We start from the raw sequence: 18,407 nt of genomic DNA on the forward strand, positions 1-18,407 counted from the left end.
TGTACTCAGTACTCTGTTAGCAGCTGCTCATGCTGCTCCAGTCTGAGTGGATGTGAACCTTTGCATGAGCCTTGCAATGATTGAGTTATTAGTGGAAATTTGTGGGAAAAGGCTCTTCTGGTGGTGGAAGAACAAATAATTGCTCTGTCCCCAGGCACTGTACGGTATCTCACCATGTTGCAAAGCACTTTGTCCACAAAGCTGTATCTGTCTCTAGCACACAGAATTGTGTGTGACTTATGGCCGGGGCCATATTTTCTGCACTGGATACTAAAGCTATATTAGTCTGTAACACTCAAGTTTCTGGCGATACCTGCCTGTTAGGAAGGGAGGCCAAGGAACCCTAACATCTGTGCATGACTCCGTCAGCAGACAGCAGGGAACATACTCTTTTTCCTTGAAACCTCTCTCCTATTTCTCAGCACCTGAGACCTTTCTCAGTCTCTTGTTGGGCTTCATCTCCTCAGTCTTGCAGCCACACAGCCAGTAGCAAGGGCAGACTGGTGACACATCATTAGAACTGCAGATTCATTTGGTGCCTTGTAGGGGAGAGTGTCCTCAGCAGATGCAAGCTGGTGGGGTGCAGGCTCCAGCCCCTGATAAAATCTGGCACTCACAGTGGCCGCCTCCTGAGTCTCTCTTAACTCTACTCTGCCAGCTTAGTGTTTGCTAGATAGAGCTGGGAGTGAATCCCAGCCTTAACTCCATGTGTCCTTGAACAAGTCCCTTACCCCTCTGAGCATCAGTTTCATCCTTCATAAAATGAGGATGATAGCACTTATTTCAAAGTAAAGGGTAGGACCCATTCACAAGAGGCACTTAGTAAATAACAGGCCTCATCATGAGTAAATGGGAAGACTCCGGGAACCTCTTCCCTAAAAGCAGCTTTGGGCTGATGCAGATGCTGATATTGGTGCAGTGGGCTTGGCAGCCTCAGACCCGCAATGTAACAGAAGCATCCTACCCAAGCCCGGTGTCCTGCACTGGAGCTATGGGTGGTTCTATCTACAGCTGGCTCTCAGTTCCAGCTTCTGACTCCCAGGAGTGCTTTGGGGACTCCACAGACTGAACTGCTCTCTGCTGAACAAAAGGTTTGCACTGCCTGAGGAACCTAGCATCTCTCTCTCTCTCTTTAGGTTTCAAGTAAGACTTGGTTTAGAAAAAAATAGTTTTGCTATAAGTATAAATAGCACCGCTTCAGAACAGTAGCACAGTATCCATTCTGCTGTAGTTTGGCAAGTTATTAGAAGATTCCCAAAATGTTAACAACCTTTGACCAAGTTATTTTTTTAATAATCTGTCATTAGGCCATAATCCAGCTAACTTGGGGCTGAAGATGTTCATCATGATGTGTATTTGTAATAGCAAAATGGGAAAGGTTTTCATTAATCAGAATAATGATTAAGTAATGGTAATGCATCAGTAGAATGAAATACTACATAGTCATAGAAAAATGCTTAAATTTTTTGACATGGAACAATGCTTAAGATGATAAGGACACAAAATGATATGTAAGCTATGTAAAGAAAAAAGTGCTTACAAAAAGGGTTAGAAGGAAATATGCCAAAATCTTAAAATAAGATGGGTCCGAATTTTTCCCTCCCCTGTTCTTTCCCAAATTTTTATATGTTCCATCTAATGCTTGTATGAGTGTTGGGGGGAGGGTAAGAGGGATCAATAAAAATCCAAAAGCTAGGGCTGGAGAGAGATGCCATTGCACACCCAAACAAGGGGGACAGGAGAAGCATTTTAACTTGATATACTTATGTTCTTGAATTTTTTTGTGCACCTGTGTTACATTATGAAAAGGAAAGGAAACAAAATTACCTTTATCCAAACCAAGTTGTGAAATGTACTTTGATGCTGTTGAAGGAATCTTAGGTGGGCCCTGCAATGACTTTTGAGACCTAGACAGGTACTGCGATGGTACCTGTTCTAGCTGTGTCCAGCTAACTGGGGCTGAGGCTGGCCCTTGGAAATGGGACGTATTCTGGGAACACTTCCTTCAGGGCATCCAAATAGAAGGGGCCAAAACTCTGCAGCACGATTCTAACTTGTTTGCCCTTTGAGCGGCTGCTGTCACCCCGCTTTTGGTCCACCCTTCTTGCCTATAGTGGGTTCAGAAGCCTGTTCAGATAATGAACACCAGGCTTTGCTCTGGGTACCAGGTCTATTTTAATTCCATTGAGCTTCTCACAAAAACTGCTTCTGCATCATGGGCTGGTCTGAGCACAACCTAGTGCCTGCAGTGCTGATTTGAGCAGCTAGAGTTTAGGAAAACAGAGCACTTCAGAGGCGGTCCAAGAGATAATTGGTGTCTCTTCTGAACCTGGGCTCATAAGCCCAGAGCCTCCGTCTGATACTTGTAATTCTTCTTTCTCCCGGTGAGGCACCCAAGAATAGCCTGAAGTGTTAGGGCTGAGGATTGTTTCCTGACTTATGAGTCAGTCATGAAGCCTAGGGATTAGAGTGCAGAAGTGTGTGTGGAGTGAAAGCCCCGTCTGGAAAGCATGGGGTGGGTCTCCAGGGCGTCCTGTCCAGAGGAGCCTTTCCTGCCTTCCTCAGGGGGCCTCAGACAAGAATTTGGCCCAAGTGTTTCTGCAGGGTTCCAAGTGAATATTTTTGGCCTGTGGCCACTTCCACAGAATTTGGACAACTGTTTTGTTGCCTTCTGGGACCTCACCAGACTTGGATTGTGTCCAAAACCACGTGCCCTCTGAAGTTTGTTGGTTGAGGAACTGCAGATAACTGCAAGAAGCTGCTGTCTGAATGTCTTCTCCCACCCTGTGGCCTGAAGCCACCCAGATGCTCACCATGCTGGGGTCAGCAAGGGCAAGCCATAGCCCGGGGCAAGCCACCTGCTGTGTCACAGAGCAAAGCTGCGGGGCTGGCCCTCAGGCTTGGGCTTGTGTTCCAACAGTAGCATGATGATGATGCTGCTCGTGCGGCGCTGTGCCAGGCTGTTTATACGTATAATTTCATTTTATCCTTAAGCTTTTTACAAATAAGAAAAGTAAGGCTTAGAGACATTAAACAAGTTGGTCACAGTCACAGAGCTGAGTGAAAAGCTGGGATTTGAAGCTGGGAATGTTCCAAAACCCTATTCTCTCTACTGTTCCTCTCTATTTTTCAGGGCTTACCCTGGTGAAGTTTATGATTTTTTCTAGCAAATGATACAGAAAAGTACCTTTTTGCCTACTTTGTTGGAGATGGCAGTGTCTCTTGAGCACCTGTTAGGTTTCAGGCACAGATTATAGTCCTTTCCAGTATGTTGGCATGTTCAGTCCTCACTGAAAGTCTGCAAAGTTAGTATTGTTTCCCCATTTTAGAGACAAGGAAGAATGGTCCTCTGCAACTAGGGAAGTTCCTGAAAAAGTTGCTGAGACTCTCACTGTGAGCCATGCTTTTGTTTGCAGGGATTGGCACTGCAGAGACTTATAGGACAAAGGGCCCTGCAATGAAGGGACAGTGACTGGTGACTAGTGAGTACAGGCAGAGAGTCACAAAGAGGCGTGATGGCAGGCAGTGCCTCGAGGAAAAGGCATGTAGCAAGAAAACTGGAGGGGCGCCAGAAGCTCACTCCCTGTCTCTGCCCACCCATCCTAGTCCTCACCTGCATCAGCCTTGGCTTCCCCAGAGCCACCAATGTGCAGAAGTGTGTGAGCTGGGGGCCCCCTCAATCCCACAGCACTCAAGGCCCTGGCTCGGCCAACGACATCTCAGGAGACTTTGGTGCTGGGAAGGGAGGTGTTGTAACTCTGCCCTTCTTTTTCAGGCTGTGAATTTTTCAAGGAATATAAGGATCGGGATTACATGGCTGAAGGGCTCATATTTAACTGGAAGCAGGTATGAGCAGTAACATTCATCAGCTTGGGTCTTAGGTTTCTTTATAAAGGGGGAGAGCAAGGAGAACAACTAGCAGTCTTTTTGAGGAAAATAACTACCATGTTCTTTTCTCTTTTCTTCCCTTAATAAGTCTCTCTTCTCTCTCTCCCTCTTCTCCTTAAATATGCATGTTAAATTCTCATCATATCTATTTTCTTCTCTCCTTTTAATCTCTCCCATTCTCTAAAGGAATTTTTCAAGGACAAGATAGGAAAAGTCCTTCCTCTTTCCTCCATTGTCTTTGTGAATACTGAAAGCAGCTCCTCAGTAAGAGCAGGTTACAGGAAACCTGCCAGAGGTTGAACACGGATTAATCTTGTCTGTTCCAGCAAACAGAGATGTCCAACTGAAAAACTCCACTCAACTGCAGTGGTCTGGTCACTTTGATTTTTAAGCTGTCATTCCCAGTGTAGTGCAGGCATCTGACCCAGAGAAGGCAAGAGCTGTGAGGGAGTTCCTGCCTGTGCTAGGCACAGCTTCAGGACCATGACCTGCCTCGTTACCACAGCCTTTTCTGATGGCCAGCCCACGTCTCACAGGTGACTTTCTATCCCCAGGACTACGTCGATGCCCCATTGAGCATCCCTGACTTCCTGACTCACTCTCTGAACATTGACTGGAGCATGTATCAGGTGAGGGGCCTGACTCAAGCAGGGCAAGGTAAGGGAGGGGGGACCAAGGGGACCCCTGGTGCCATCCCTACCAAATCTCGTGCCAGTGCCTGATGGCCTGGCTTGTACCCTCAGAGACTGTTGTCCCTCTCACCTCTCGCAGCCCAGGAAAAGAGGAACTGCTTATCTGTTTAACTCTGTCTCCCCTGATTCACTCTTGGCCCAGAAAATCAAAGCTTTCTGAACGTGAGTCATTCAAAGATTTGCATCCACCGGGAGGTCTGTTTCCAGAGGACCTCATGGCGTCTGCTTTTCCAGTTCTGAGCTTTAGTGACTTTTTTTCATTTTTTTCCTTTTAAATGTGTTTTCTGCCAGAGGAAGTGCAGAGCCGCCTGACCTCATTTGATTATAGAAACATTAAAATTACTTCCAGTGTGTTCTTCTCCTCTGTCACTTTCCACCATGGAAGAGACTCCTAATCTTACTGGGTGGATCCATCTCTACCCTGTTTAGACCACTCAGCCTAAAGGCTGCCATCAGTCTCGCCTGCCACTCCCTTCAGACAGGACAAGTAGCCTTCTTCTTCCATCTTCTGCACATCCTGTTTCCTCTGCCTGGCTGCTCCTCTTAGCTCCTTTTGTCTGGCTGACACACTGCCCTTCAGGATTTGAAATCCCCTATCTGCCTTCTCTCCTCCATCCCCGGCGGGCTGGATGCCTGCATCTACACTCCTGTTAACCCCCTGGGTGCATCTATCATGGAATTTTCCAGTGGGCTGTAGTCACTGATGTAGAGATCTGCTCCTCTGAGCTCTAGGAGGACAGGGGACCAATGGCTTGAGCATCTCAAGCGTGGAAACAGGCACAGATCCTGGAGCTTGAAAGACCAAGCCAATAAATTCTAGAAAACGTCCTGCCTCCCTACTGTTTTCTTCTATCTTCGGGTCTGGACAGCTCCCGCCTAGCCTTGGGGTCTCCCTTTTTCAGGCCTAGCCCACCAGTGTTAGGCAACTGGGTGCTCTCAGCATTTTGTACTCTGTTGTCCTGATAGCAGAGAAATCTGAAGGCAGGAACCTTATTTATCTTATCTCCATATATCCAGCCTCTAATCACAAGGTAGATGCTCAGTAACTATTTGAGTGAAGTAGAGTGTTGTCAGGCCTCCCCTATGCAGGTGCTTCTGCAAGACAGTGAGCATTTGGGAGGAGAGCAGGCCAATTTGTTATGGCCTGGAAGCCTGGAGAAGGAACAGGTTTGTGGGGGGCCTGTTCCTTGCTCTCAAGTCCCAGGCTGTGTCTAGACAGATGAGTGGCCAGAAGAACCTGGAGGCTTCCTTAATTTGTTGTATGCAGAGGTCTCAAATAGGCCCAACCCCAAGCTGCCCTGCTTCTGGTCCCTTCTAGCACCACTTTTTCTCTGTCTGCAGGTATAAAGTGGAACTACTCACCTAATAATAACCCTGTGACTGTAGGGTTTCCATGCAGGTCCTGCCAGGGATACCTGCCCCTTTAGGAAGGGGTCCCATGCGTTTGAGGAAGAGCTGTGCTTAGTGGATATTGGTCCTGGATCTAGGTCTCAGTCTGCTTGGCCCTTCTGGCAAGACTCTGTGGCCTTGAGCAAATAACCTCACTGCCCCCGAACATGGAGTTGGCAACACCTATTTCAGAGTTGTGGCTAGTCTCAAATATGACCCCTGCACAAAAGTGTCCTCTAAGCTGAAATGCCAGATGGATTTTAATGGTAATTAAGAAGTAGGTGGCTAACTAACTCAAGGGAACGGACTCCGATAACTTTTGGGCATGGAGGCGTCAGGGCTGGAGTGCTAGAGGCAGGCTTCCTCCCATGAGGCCACCTCTTTAGTGTGTCTCACTGGGCCTCCTTGTGTCCTCTTCCTTGGCCAGATGTGGGCTCTGCCCTTTCTGCTCTGTTGGTACTGGGGTCCCAGGACTGTCTCCCTAGCTGATCTCATCTATCATGCACGCCATGAGTACCATGCCAGGCTGCCCAGACCATGGGGTCTGGGTCAGGCCTCAGTGGTCCACACCTACGCCACCTTTTTGCACACGTCCCTTCTTGCAGCCCTTAAGACTCAAGCTGTCCCAAATGGAGTTGGCCATAACCCACCGTTTATCCAGATGTCCAGGCCTGAAGCTCAAGTTCTTTGCTTCCCCATTTATCGCCAGTTCCCATCAGTTTTCTAAATCTTTGCTTCTGGTGAAACTCCAATCTTTCTTGCCTCCATCTCTTTGGCACTAGCTAGTCCAGGCCACCGTCGTCTCACTGCATCTTGCATCTGAGCATGGGGCCACATGGAAATAGTGAATGTAAAGCACTTAGAATAGGCATGGCACAGAGCAAGCCCTCAGATGATACAGCAGGGCTGTCGTTGTCACCCCTGTCTTAACACGCACCTCTGACTTTGCGTTTCCCTCATGCAGTCTTGCTCTGCCTGCTCTTGTGACTGACCGATCCTCCTCCAGCCACACTGACCTCATTTTAGCTCCTTAAATTAAAGAAAGAGTGCCATCTCCAGGTTCACACATGCTGTTCTGTCTCCTTTCCCTCCCCTCTTGCTTATGTCTTTTCATGTCACCATGAGAAGGCTGAGAAGGCTTCCCTGATGATCCCCTTGGATCAGGTTAGGCTCTCCAGTTACGTGGTCCCACAGCATCCAAGAGGTCTCCTTTTAGTCACACACCTGCAGTGGTTCGCTTTGTCTTTCCTCTCCTGTGAACCCATGAGGGCTGAGGTCATTGTATTCAATCGCCATTGTGTCCCCAGCAACAGGCCTTCAGGAGCCACAGTGTGATATTCACTGAATGAATGAATGAATGGTACAAGGAGTTGTGGCAGTACACATGTCTTGCCACCCTCCATGTAACTGGATTGAATTCCTGAGAGGTACGAGTATGGTCCTCCTTTCTGTGCCCTAAGACCACTTCCAGGGGCTGCTCTCCTCAAGCCAGCCCCTGACCGTGAACAAGCAGTGAGGAACATTCTGCAGGTGCCTCCTAGTCCCTGACCACTAAGCCTTAGAGACTCAGGTGCCAAAATGACCTCTGCCTTCACAGGGTTCAGTCTAGGAAAAGAGGCAACAATATAACCATCACCTGTGTAACAGGTTTTGACCCGTGGCCGCAAGAGATGACCCCACAGAGAAGATAATTGGGCTGGGCCTTTGAAGTATGTGTAGGAGTTTGCCAGCCAGAGGAAAGAGTACTCCAGGCATAAAAACATAAGCAGAAGCATGGCGCCCAGCTCTGCTCCCAGAGACTTTTTAATGGAGCACGTAGGATGAGAGAGTCAGAGGTGAGCCTAGATTTTAGCACATCTCCCAGGTTCTCCTCATGCTCAGCAGTCCCCTCTGTTTCTCTCCCTAGTACTGTAGGGAAAGTGCCTGCAGTGTAGCATATAACTCTGAATGTGGACTTGAGAGTCTGACGGGGCTGTATGCACTCCTCAGCTCAGCTGTGGGACTGTGGGCCTCTACTAGCTCAGCCCTCCCCAGCCTGTGGCTCATTTCCCCCAGCACTGGGGCTTGCTGCCTCTCCTCCTCCAGATAGCCGCCGTGGCAGTTGGTGCATTGCTGCTGTCCAGTGCTTGGTCGCTCCTTGCCCTCTCAGGTTGCTATAGTCTTCCCCCAGCTCGCCCAATGCCTCCAGTCTCCCTCTCCTGCTTTTCTTCACCCCTGAGCACAGCTCTGAGAAAATCTGTTGGCAGTGGTATGTCTGACACATTGAGCCAGGTGAATTGAAAGACCCCTTATGCTTCTGCTGGTAATAACTTTACTGGTGCAGCAATGCAGCGGTTGTCTCTGGAGCCACTGAAAGTGGGTCAGAACTCTCTGGGGGCCTTGGAGGGTCAGGTAAATGAGCCTGTTTTAAATTCCCGGGAAAACTATTGCAATTACAGGTGCCGTGTTCCCCCTCTCCCTGGGGAGTGCACACTCACCTGCGTGCACTGCCCTCTCTGCACGCCCCAGTGCTGGCAAGCAGTTATGTCTTAAAAGAACAGAGACTGCCCCCAGCTAGGGAAAAGGGAACTGCAGAACTGGGTCAGGCCCCTCCATGGAATTCCAGATTCTGAGTAGGCTGTTTCTCAGCACGTCTGGCGTAGACCTTTTTCTTGGGCTAGAACAGAGGAAGCAATCTCTTCACTGCTTTGGCTTATTTTCCATCTCTCACCTTGTAGGCCTCCTGTTTAAAAAGATTTGTCTGCCAAACAGATTGCATATATTATTCATCAAAAGACAGTATGCAGTGATTGGCAGTAAAAAGCAAATGACACTTGTTTGAGAAGGTTGATATTTTAGTTGGTTTCTGTGATATGATGGCAGATGAAGGAATGACTCTGCATTTGGCTGTTTGGAGACATTGGTCGCAGGTTTGGGGCTCTTGGTTTACCTTTATTGACTCCCTAGATAGCCACGCTGGGAGCCCAGGACTTACAGGGCACTAACGTGCAGTTGCCTAACAGCCGCTGCTGGGGGACCAGGAGTCTGCGTGTTGCCCGGGCCTCTGTATCCCTTTCCCTTCCTCACCCTCACATCGGGTAGAACACAAAGAGCTAAGGGGTACTCAGGGTGAAGGGTGCAGGGAGAGGTGTAAGGAGCTCTTGGAGCTGGGGAATGAATGTCTCAGATTATCTGGGATTTGAGTCCCATGGCCTGTGACCAAGAGCCATGTGTACTTGTTGCCCACATTTTACTTTTTAAATACTTTAAATTCATTTTACTTTTTAAATATTTTAAATTCCAAGTCTGAGTTTGTATCTATTCTTATACCCCTTTTCTCTGTCTTCTCCAACAGAGTTGGGACCTGGTGCAACAAACACAAAACTACCTGAAACTGCTGCTTTCCATAGTTAACAGTGAAGGTGAGTCTGTCTTTTCCTGAGCCCTTAAGCCATCCTTGCTTCTGAGTGTTCCAAGTTCATGACACCCTGACTGTTTGTTGGGGTCTCACACCTGTCTTTTGCCCTCTGTGAGAGGGATTTGGGGATTCCCTGGAATCCCACAGGCTGGGTGGGAATTGTCCATTGGTAGCTTTATTCCATGTCCTCAAAACCCTGGAAAACAAAATCAAGTCATTGCCATCTGAGACACGCACAGGATGTTTCTATCCTGGCTCAGCTGGCCTTTGAGCTTTGCAATATCGGCCTTGTATGTGGGGCCAGGGTGGGCCTCTAATTCAGAAAGATGAGGCTTAAGATGAGAGAATCAGAGCTGGCTGCTTATTGGATACACACAAGCCCATAGAGGGCCTGTTCTCCGCAGGGTACTCCACCCGTTGGGCTGTTTTGACTGTATGGGGCTGTCTTGCTCAGTGTCTCTAGGGCAGGCTGACCCTAACTCCTCAGTAGTAATCAGGACTTCTGCATGATTGCACTTGCTTGAACAAGTGGACATGTATTGCTTTATGTAACCAAGAATGCGCAGGAGCAGAGTCAGGTGGCTAATAAATATCATAATCTGTTTCTCAAAACCAGTATCTTGTTAGCTTCATGGCCAGCAGCCATTCCAGACTTCTCTCCAGTCATCTTAGCTCTCTTGTGGGAGAGACTACCTCTGTCCCTGAAACTCCAGTAAAAGTCAGAGCTCGTGCTCATTGGCCCAGTTTGGGTCAAGTGCCCATCCTTGAACTAGTCAGTGTGGCCAGGATTGCAAAACAGAAAAGAAAGACCATTGCTGGCCCCTGAAGCTAGGCACAGTTCTCTGCTAGGGCAGTACCACCCCCACAAAGGCTTCTGGAAATGTGTCCTGTAATTCCTGCAGCCCTGCACAGTGGACAGTTATTCCACTCCCAAAATACTCAGTGTCTCCTTGAGAAACGCTGAGCAGGGACATGTAGTCAGGTCTACCTAAACGACCTGGGCAGAGTGAACTGTCCAAGCTGGACTGCTTCCCCAGAGGTACACTGAGAACTGTGGCAGAAGAAAGGACACTGCAGACGGACAGATGCCCTCCATCCAACCCTTTTCTGGGACGAAGTTGGACAGGAGCCTCGGGGAGGCCCACTGGGGAAGGAGGAGACTGTGGGTGGCCAGGGTGGTGGCACTTCCCCTTCTCACCAGCCCATGTCTGGTTCTCCTGTGGGCCTCCTGTTGTGGTTCCTGTGCAGACGACAGCGGGCTGCTGGTACACTGTATCTCAGGCTGGGACCGGACCCCCCTCTTCATCTCCCTCCTGCGCCTTTCCTTGTGGGCTGTGAGTATGGACGGGCTGGCTGTGAACTTAGGGAGCAGTTAGTGAACCCTACCGGGCTCTACTGCTTGGCTGCATTAGGATTGTCTCCAGAACATAGGGAAGATTTGGGGTGAGGGACCCAAATGCTCAGAGCAGATGTTGTGTTTAACCCTGTTTTTGGAGTTGTTGTCAGCCTGTGCTGTCACTGGGCTGGTTGTGGTTCAGCTTCTGAGGAGAGGGTTCTGTCACAGTGAGGTAGCTTCTGATCTTGTCATGTCTCTGGTGGCCTCTTCCAGGATGGGCTCATCCACACGTCCCTGAAGCCTGCTGAGATCCTCTACCTAACTGTGGCCTACGACTGGTTCCTCTTTGGGTAAGCCTTTGAGCCATGTCAGGTTCTGGGGTGGACGGTGCCTTGGTGAGTGTGTTTCTGTACGTGAGTGGCGTGGTGGCTCCCGTGACAGGGGTCAGAGGTAAGGACAATCCCACCCCTTGGGACAGACCAAAGCTGCTGTTCAGGCCCTGCTCACGTGCTGGTGCCCCGGGCCCAGTGTGTCCCTGGTGACCCAGGCCCCCGGCCCTCTTGCCTTGGTGCTGCTCACTTTGACCTCCTTGCTCTCCTCTTTTCAGCCACATGCTGGTAGATCGGCTCAGCAAAGGAGAGGAGGTGAGTGCCGCTCACAGCATGGGAACACAGCTCAGGGCTGACGGGAAGGACAGAATGATGGTCTGTCTGCTTTCCACCCTTTGGGGGAAGTTCCTTGCTTGGGCATTCTGGGCTGAGGCCACCCGTCCCCTCCTCCTCATGCAGGAAAAGCACCAGCGCAGTAGCCCCGCTCTGGGCCTCAGGGTCCTCTGGTGCAGTGGAGAGAACGCTTGCCCACGCATGGGTACAGGCAGCACGCGCTGCCTGTGACCTTCATGTGTCAGTTCCCTTTCCCCTTCTTACAGGCAACCTTGTTTTCTGCACTCAGTTCTGGAACCAGTTCAAGTCCATTTCTGAGCCCCGCATTCTTGCAACTAAAATGCGGAAGGATTTCCCAGACTCTCTCCTCCCCACACCCACCCAGCCATTTTCTGATGCCAGGGCAGTCTCCGCACACAGGGTCCCACCCCACTCTTCGCTGCTGGGCTGCCTCTAGCTCTCCTTCCTATCTGGATGCCCTTCCTTTTCCTCCTTATGTGTAATCCGTCTCCTCTTCTTCCCCCTCACTGCCTTCTGCACGCCCCCATCCTGTGACTGCTTTGTGCAGTCTTTGCTTGTTGGATGTGCCTGCTTTCCCACACGCAGACCTAGAGGCAGGCCCAAGTGTGGCCTCTGGTCGTCCCACTGACTGCCTGGGTGACCGTGGGTAGTGTGCTTCCCTCGCGAGTCTCCAGTGTTGAGTGTGCTGCCTCACTGAGAGCGAGCTCGGGCACTCGGCATGGGCGCTGGCTCACAGTGCTGGCTCTTTCTCTTCTCCCTGCCCCCATCTTCCTGAAGCATCTTTCTCATCTCTCACCCTCCTGAGGCTGCCTCCTTCCAGGGCATCTTATCTCACGCCGCCTCCTTTTGTTCCTCCTCCTCAGCTGCTCCTCTCCCTTCCAAATCTCTTCTTCTGAGCACTTATCGCATCTGCCAGGGCTGCAGAGCTCATAAGCCTGTTCCTCAGAGGCCTCCATGAACTCTGTCAGAGGTGGCGACTTTGGCATTGAAATTGGTGCGTAAAGCCTCTCCTGGGACCCTGCTCGCATCCAGGACAGTCTGCCCTCCATGCCAGTCTCCCTCCTTCCCCCAAAGCAGGCCAGATTCTGTCTTCAGAGACTCAGAGTAGAGGATGGGACTGAGCCGTGGAGCCTGAGTTCACACCCATGGCGTGTCTCAGCATAGCAGTGGGATCTCCAGCTGCAGGCTTGGCCTTCAGAGTGGGCTTTTCTCTAACCCCCACCAGATACTCCAGATATTGATGCTTAAAAAAAACAAGCAACAAAACCAGGCCTATTAAACACCACTGTGCCTCGCCCTGCCTTTGAGGTTTGAGGAACACATTAGCATATTAAAGACTAAAAGGTCTGTGGTGAGAACACCTGTTTAACTTCATTTAACACCGCATTTTCATCCCTGACCTGGGCAACCTCTCCTTTTTTGAGAAAATGTTATTGGGGAATGAGCTCTATGGGATGTCACGTGGGTATTTCTGAGTGAGGGGTTATAGACCATGCCTTTGGTAGTCACTGGGGAGTTTGTTTACAAACCCCAGACACTGAAGCCTTCTGTGCACCTCATGGAGGCCAACTGGGCCAGGGTGCTGTCAGCTGGAAGGGAGGAGAGAATCTGCTCATGGAGGGGGGTGTAGCTGGAGGTCAGGAGCCTCCTTCCCGTGCCCACCTCGTAATTTGGACCCATCCCTCGCAGCTCCTGCATGAGGCAGGTTCTGGGCCAGGCAGTGGCTGTTCCCACCCCCAGCTCTCTTGAACCACTATTTCTGGGTGCTTCCTCCCTCCCCCTAAAAATGTGACCCCTTTCCCTTCATCGTGTTCCTGCCTTGTCCATTGATCCCCCTGCCCCCAGATCATCTCTTTCCCAGCTGTCCTTCCTCATTAGCCTCTCTCCCTGAGGCTCTTAGAAGGAGGGTAGGGGGAGAAGCCACCATTTTCTTTATCTGTTTTAACAGGATTGAGAACACGTGTTGGATTTGAAGATGGTTTGAAAAATTGCTGGCTTAGCCTCTTGCATTCCCAGGAATAAAACACATCCCTTCCTTCCTTGTCCCAGCCCAAGTGCATCTGCCAGGCCCTGCTAAGCTCTCCACCACCCTCACCATTTATAGACCAGAATGTCCAGTGGGGTACCCACAGTGCGGGCTGCTCTCTAGCAGGGAGATGGGCCAGAGTGGCCAGCTGCCCTTTGCTGGGGTTCTGCCCCTCACTACTTCTTCCTGGAGAAGGCGGTCTTCTCACTGTATGCTGCTTTTTGGTCTTACCTTCAGATTTTCTTCTTCTGCTTCAATTTTTTGAAGCATATAACCTCTGAAGAATTCTCTGCTCTGAAGACCCAGAGGTAAGCAGAAACTTGGCTGCTCTCACGCTAGGGCTAAGGAAAACTGAGAAGGGCTGTCCCACAACAGGCAGAGGGTCTCCACCTTCTTCCTGCCCTGCTTCCCTGCATGTTGGCCGGCTGGCTTTCCCCTCCCTGCCTGCCTTCTGAGGCCAAGGTAAGGGTCTCTGGTGAGGGCCATGGGGTGAAGAGGCTCTTCTGTAAGGAAGGCCTTGTTGGGGTCAGTGTAAGTCAGACTAGCAGAAAGGCTTTTCGGCAAATGAGTGATCTCTGGTGACTAGGAGAACAGGGTGTGTTGCTGCAGGGAGAAGCCAGCCCAAGGACAGAAGGCCTCCCAATCCCACATGCCCCTGAGCTGATCATTGCCATTCTGGACTAATGCAGAAAGCACATCTGCACACTGGGCAGCCTGCCATGGAGCAGAAATCTGCTTCCAGTGGAGGAACTGTGCAGGAGTCTTGGCTAGCATTTGCTTCAGGACCGCCATGAGAGCTGGTGTCTTTTCTGAATTCATGTGCCTTCGTAATCCAAGCTCGCATGTTGGGCCAAACTCAGATTCTCAGGGGCCAAGCTGATGAGGAGGCAGGCTTTGCTGGCCTTAGAAATCTGCACCCATGTGTTGGACAGAACCAGGCAGGGTAGATCCCACAAGTGGGCCTGGCATTTAGCAACATTCTAGAGTAGGACCTGTCACCATGAGTTGGAGCTTCTTTCCAGGATGGGCAGGGTGGGAGTGAGGGGGACAAAAGAGACACCAGCTAGATCTAGAATTCACTGTTCTGGGTTCTGTTTACAGGAGGAAGAGTTTGCCAGCCCGGGATGCAGGCTTTACCCTTGAAGATATCTGCATGCTGAGTGAGTACTGGGCCCCAGCAGACCTCCTTTCCTCTGTGCATCTTTCTGTGTATAGACCATGAAGGAACCATTTGTTCTAGAAGCTTCTTTTTCCAGCTGTATGGTATGGAAGAGGTGGGGGATCAGTAATGGGAAAAGATAATGTGCTGACCAGTGGCTCTGGTTCCTCAGGACGGAAGGACCGTGGCAGCTCTACCAGCCTTGGCAGTGACTTGTCCCTGTTCATGGAGAGCTCCCCAGGAGCCACTGGGAGCTTCAGCTATGAGGCTGTGGAACTGGTCCCAGCAGGAGCACCGACTCAGGCAGCTTGGTGAGTAGCCAGACTGGGACCAAGCTTGCTCCCAGCTGTGGCCCAGGGCCACCAGCCCCAGGGAGCCAGATGGAGCCCTAAGAACAAAGTGGGCCCCCAACAGAAGGCCTGAGGGCACAGCTCCATGCTCCTGCTGTTTCTCTGGGCTCCAGAGGCCAGCCATCTGGTTGGTGAGGGGTATTGCCCTGATGTCCCAGGAGCAGAAAGGGCTGGAGCTTCCTGTGGGAAGAAAGAAGCTGCAGGGTGGGTGTTGGGGAAGGGAGGCTGGCGTTAGGAAGCCCTGGAGGTGCTCCCTTGTGTCCTGCATGGGAAGTGGAGGGGCCAGCTAGAGAAAAACAAAAGGTAAGTGCAGGATAATGATTGGGAATTGGGAACTTGTTTGAAGGTCAGCTCTTGAGAATCTGATGTGATCTGAGACCCTGGTGATGTTTCCCTAGACAAATGGCTCAGAATGTTGCACACTTTTTGTTGTTGTGGGGCAGTGGGGGGGGGGGGGCAGTTACTAAACTGCTATTTAAGAGTCATCTTCTAGCACGTACTCTCAGGGCAGTAGGCCAGTGTGATTTGGATGGCACAGTCGCTTTGTAAAGCCCTAGCCCTTGCAGCCCTGTCCCTGAGCCTGATGGTATGCTTGGGGTACGCCCCTCCCATGCAGCATCTTCCCAGAGGAGGTAGAGTCTTGGCCTGGAGCATCAGTGAGGTTGGGACGGCCCCTCAGCTGACAGCCCTGCTCTCTCCACCACAGGAGAAAGAGTCACTCGTCCTCTCCCCAGAGTGTGCTCCGGAACCGGCCACAGCCCTCAGAGGAGCGCCTGCCTTCCCACCAGGGGCTGGTAGAAGCCAAGTCCTCCAGCTCCTCATCCTCAAATCATTCTGACAACTTTTTCAGGATGGGTAGCAGTCCCCTAGAGGTCCCCAAACCCAGGTAAGGAGCTTCACAGCCCCTACTGGTGGAGGTGGCTAGCTCTTTCTCTTAATAAGGCTGAGCGTGGGTTTCCAGCACCTGAGCTAGTATCTCAGGTGGTGTCTTAGGACGTGGCTCCTTGGCATGGGGCCTGGTGGGGCAGTGTACCTATGAGGCCAGAGGAGATCAACAAGCTTGTGTGCCCACTGTTTGGAGCATAGGTTACTGTTTGGGCACAAAGCAATGGCTGGTTCGTAGAGTGATATGAGACTCCTCCTCCTTGGAGCCCTGGCAGAATCCAGGGGAATCTGGAAAGTGTGGTGGTTGTGATGGTTGGGGAGTCAGGGCTGCCTCCACCTTTTGCCTTTGGCAGATCCCAGCCCCCTGGGGACCTCACAGTGTGATTAAAGAGATGGATGTAGATGCTCTGAGTCCCATCTGGCTCTTACCTTCCGTGTCCGAATTGGTGGGGTAGTGAGAAGGACAGATATTAGAGAGCTACTCTAGATGTGCATGGCTGGGGCAGACCATGGGCAACTCACACAACTGGAAAAAGAACCGCACAGCCAGGATGGATGCACTAGAGGTGTGGCCAGAGCATGCTGCAGAAACAGTGTTTCCTAGGTGAGGTTGAAGCCAAGCCCCGGGCCAGAGGCTTAAGATCGAAAGATGGTCTGGCACTGGGGAAAGCATTTCCCAGCTGACTGTCCCACTTTTTCCGTTTCATACCCCTGAAAAAAGAATCCTGTGAATTGCTTTGTCTTCTGAAGCTTTGAGAACGTCTAGCCCTTCTGGCAAGAACAAAGCAGTGTGGGACTTAAGAGGCCCTTAATAAATTTCAGGGAGAAAGGGGCATATAACAGAACAGGCATGAACTTTGGAGCCCATCCCAGATTCGAGCCCAGATCTGCCATATAATGTCTGCATGACTTTGGGACTCAGTTTCCTCCTTGATAACAGGCCTGTTATAAGGAATAACCTTCTGAAACCCTCCTCCCATTGGTGCCATCTGGTTTTTTTCTGAGCAAAGGCAAGCGGAGGAAGATGGGGAAGAGCATCCTCTGCATACAGGCAGAGCAGATAAGCTGTAGGCGAGTAGGAGCTCCAGACTGTACTGTCCAGAGGGGTCCTGTGTGCTCACCTCTACAGGTGAGCCCTTCACCTCAGAACACCTGTCTGTGAGTGCTGGAGCTGAGTCTATCAGACCAAGACCACGAACCCACTGTCCCCATGGGAGGTTTAGTGAATGTGACCAAGCAGAAACATGCCAAGTCCACATGCCTGCTTGGGCCCATCCTCCATGTGGGGCTGGCGTGCATGCCCCCCATGACCCCCCCTTGTGAGCATGGCCGGCTGTCCTCAGGGCTGCAGTGGTACTTGTTACCCTTGCTGTTCTGGGCTGTGGCTCTTGCTCATGGTCCCTGTCTCCTTTTCTGCCTGTGCAGCATTGCTGGACAACTGGGGAGAAAACCAAAAGATTCCTCTTATTCTCTGGGTCCTACCCCAGTCTGAACTGTCCAAACTGCTGGGAGTACTCATGCTGAGGCAGTACTTTGTCACCCTTTCCCGCATCCCAGCCTTTTATTATCCTCTTCTTCCTGCCAAAAGGTCCCACTTTCCAATCTCGTGATAGTTTTCCCTCATCTCACAGGTAGTTTTCTGCCTGTATTTGGTGGCTCAGACTCTTACGGCCAGTCCAGGATGGTCACCAAGGCCCCTCTCTTGGGAGGCTGAGCATGGTTGGGGGTGTCCTCCTGGTCTCAAAGCCCTGTGTGCTGGGGCCTGGGTGAGGCTGGGATAGCTGGACCAAAGTGGGCGCAAGGCTTTGAAAGGCATGGGGTGGGTTGCTGTGAGTATCTGATAGTGCTGCCAGTCTATTTTAGGAATGCCACATATAGCCAAGCAGAGCTGGCCTGGCCAGGAGATGGGGTTCTTCTGAATTGGATGCCTATTTGCCGGAGGTTTTGAAAGACTAGATTATTCAGACTTGGGGCATTCTAATTATGTATTTCCATTAACATTAAAATTAATTTAGTCTCTTTTATCTTAAAGGGCCTGAGGGATCCTGTTATTAGTTTCTCTGCCTCTTAGGTAACAATAGCCAATCAGGTTTTTAATGTGGTTAGGAGGACCTGTATGGAAAGAAACCCTTTTGTAAAGCTATCCATGACAGCCAACATTCCCTTCATAATGTGAATTCTCTGGGTTCTATATGCTGTAAATTTTACAAGCATATCTCTTTTAAAGCAGAACTCAACTGCCCTGTGAAAAGAATCCTTGAAGCTTTGCTCAAAGTGAGGTACTAGGTGTTGTCAGGTTGGGAAGAAAGTTTTGAGGGTTGCTGATTCTTATTGAGCCTCAATCCCATACCCCTCACTGGAAAGACTGGCTTTTAGCACTTTTAGCACTGCTGCCACTGCAGCAGCCTCTGATTGAGCTGCGTTTCTGGACCACTGTTAAGTCTCTCGTCAGCTACAGAACCAGGGTTTAGGAAAGGGCAGGACCAATGCTCTGACCTCACATGCTGCTCCAAGCTCCATGTGGTCTTGGTCTCTGCTCTGATCAGACTTCCCTCAGGGTTAGGGGAGTTGCTAGCACAGCATTGTCCATGCCCAAGAGGGA

The 18,407-nt window shown here is 50.7% G+C and overlaps 1 protein-coding gene across 4 annotated transcripts in view; it reads left to right on the forward strand.

Annotated features, from left to right (window-relative positions):
- The window catches only part of MTMR14 (myotubularin related protein 14), a 43,469-nt gene that overhangs the window by 17,000 nt on the left and 8,062 nt on the right, over nt 1–18,407 (forward strand). For all 4 annotated transcript variants that reach the window (XM_063113554.1, XM_063113555.1, XM_063113556.1 and 1 more), the window contains 10 exons: nt 3,776–3,846; nt 4,443–4,517; nt 9,304–9,370; nt 10,615–10,700; nt 10,976–11,052; nt 11,310–11,346; nt 13,649–13,719; nt 14,513–14,571; nt 14,743–14,881; nt 15,627–15,806. In XM_063113554.1, the coding sequence (XP_062969624.1) occupies nt 3,776–3,846; nt 4,443–4,517; nt 9,304–9,370; nt 10,615–10,700; nt 10,976–11,052; nt 11,310–11,346; nt 13,649–13,719; nt 14,513–14,571; nt 14,743–14,881; nt 15,627–15,806 (862 nt within the window). The remainder of the gene's footprint in view (nt 1–3,775; nt 3,847–4,442; nt 4,518–9,303; nt 9,371–10,614; nt 10,701–10,975; nt 11,053–11,309; nt 11,347–13,648; nt 13,720–14,512; nt 14,572–14,742; nt 14,882–15,626; nt 15,807–18,407) is intronic.

Source organism: Cynocephalus volans, chromosome 11 (genome assembly GCF_027409185.1).
Source record: "Cynocephalus volans isolate mCynVol1 chromosome 11, mCynVol1.pri, whole genome shotgun sequence".
Taxonomy (NCBI): domain Eukaryota; kingdom Metazoa; phylum Chordata; class Mammalia; order Dermoptera; family Cynocephalidae; genus Cynocephalus; species Cynocephalus volans.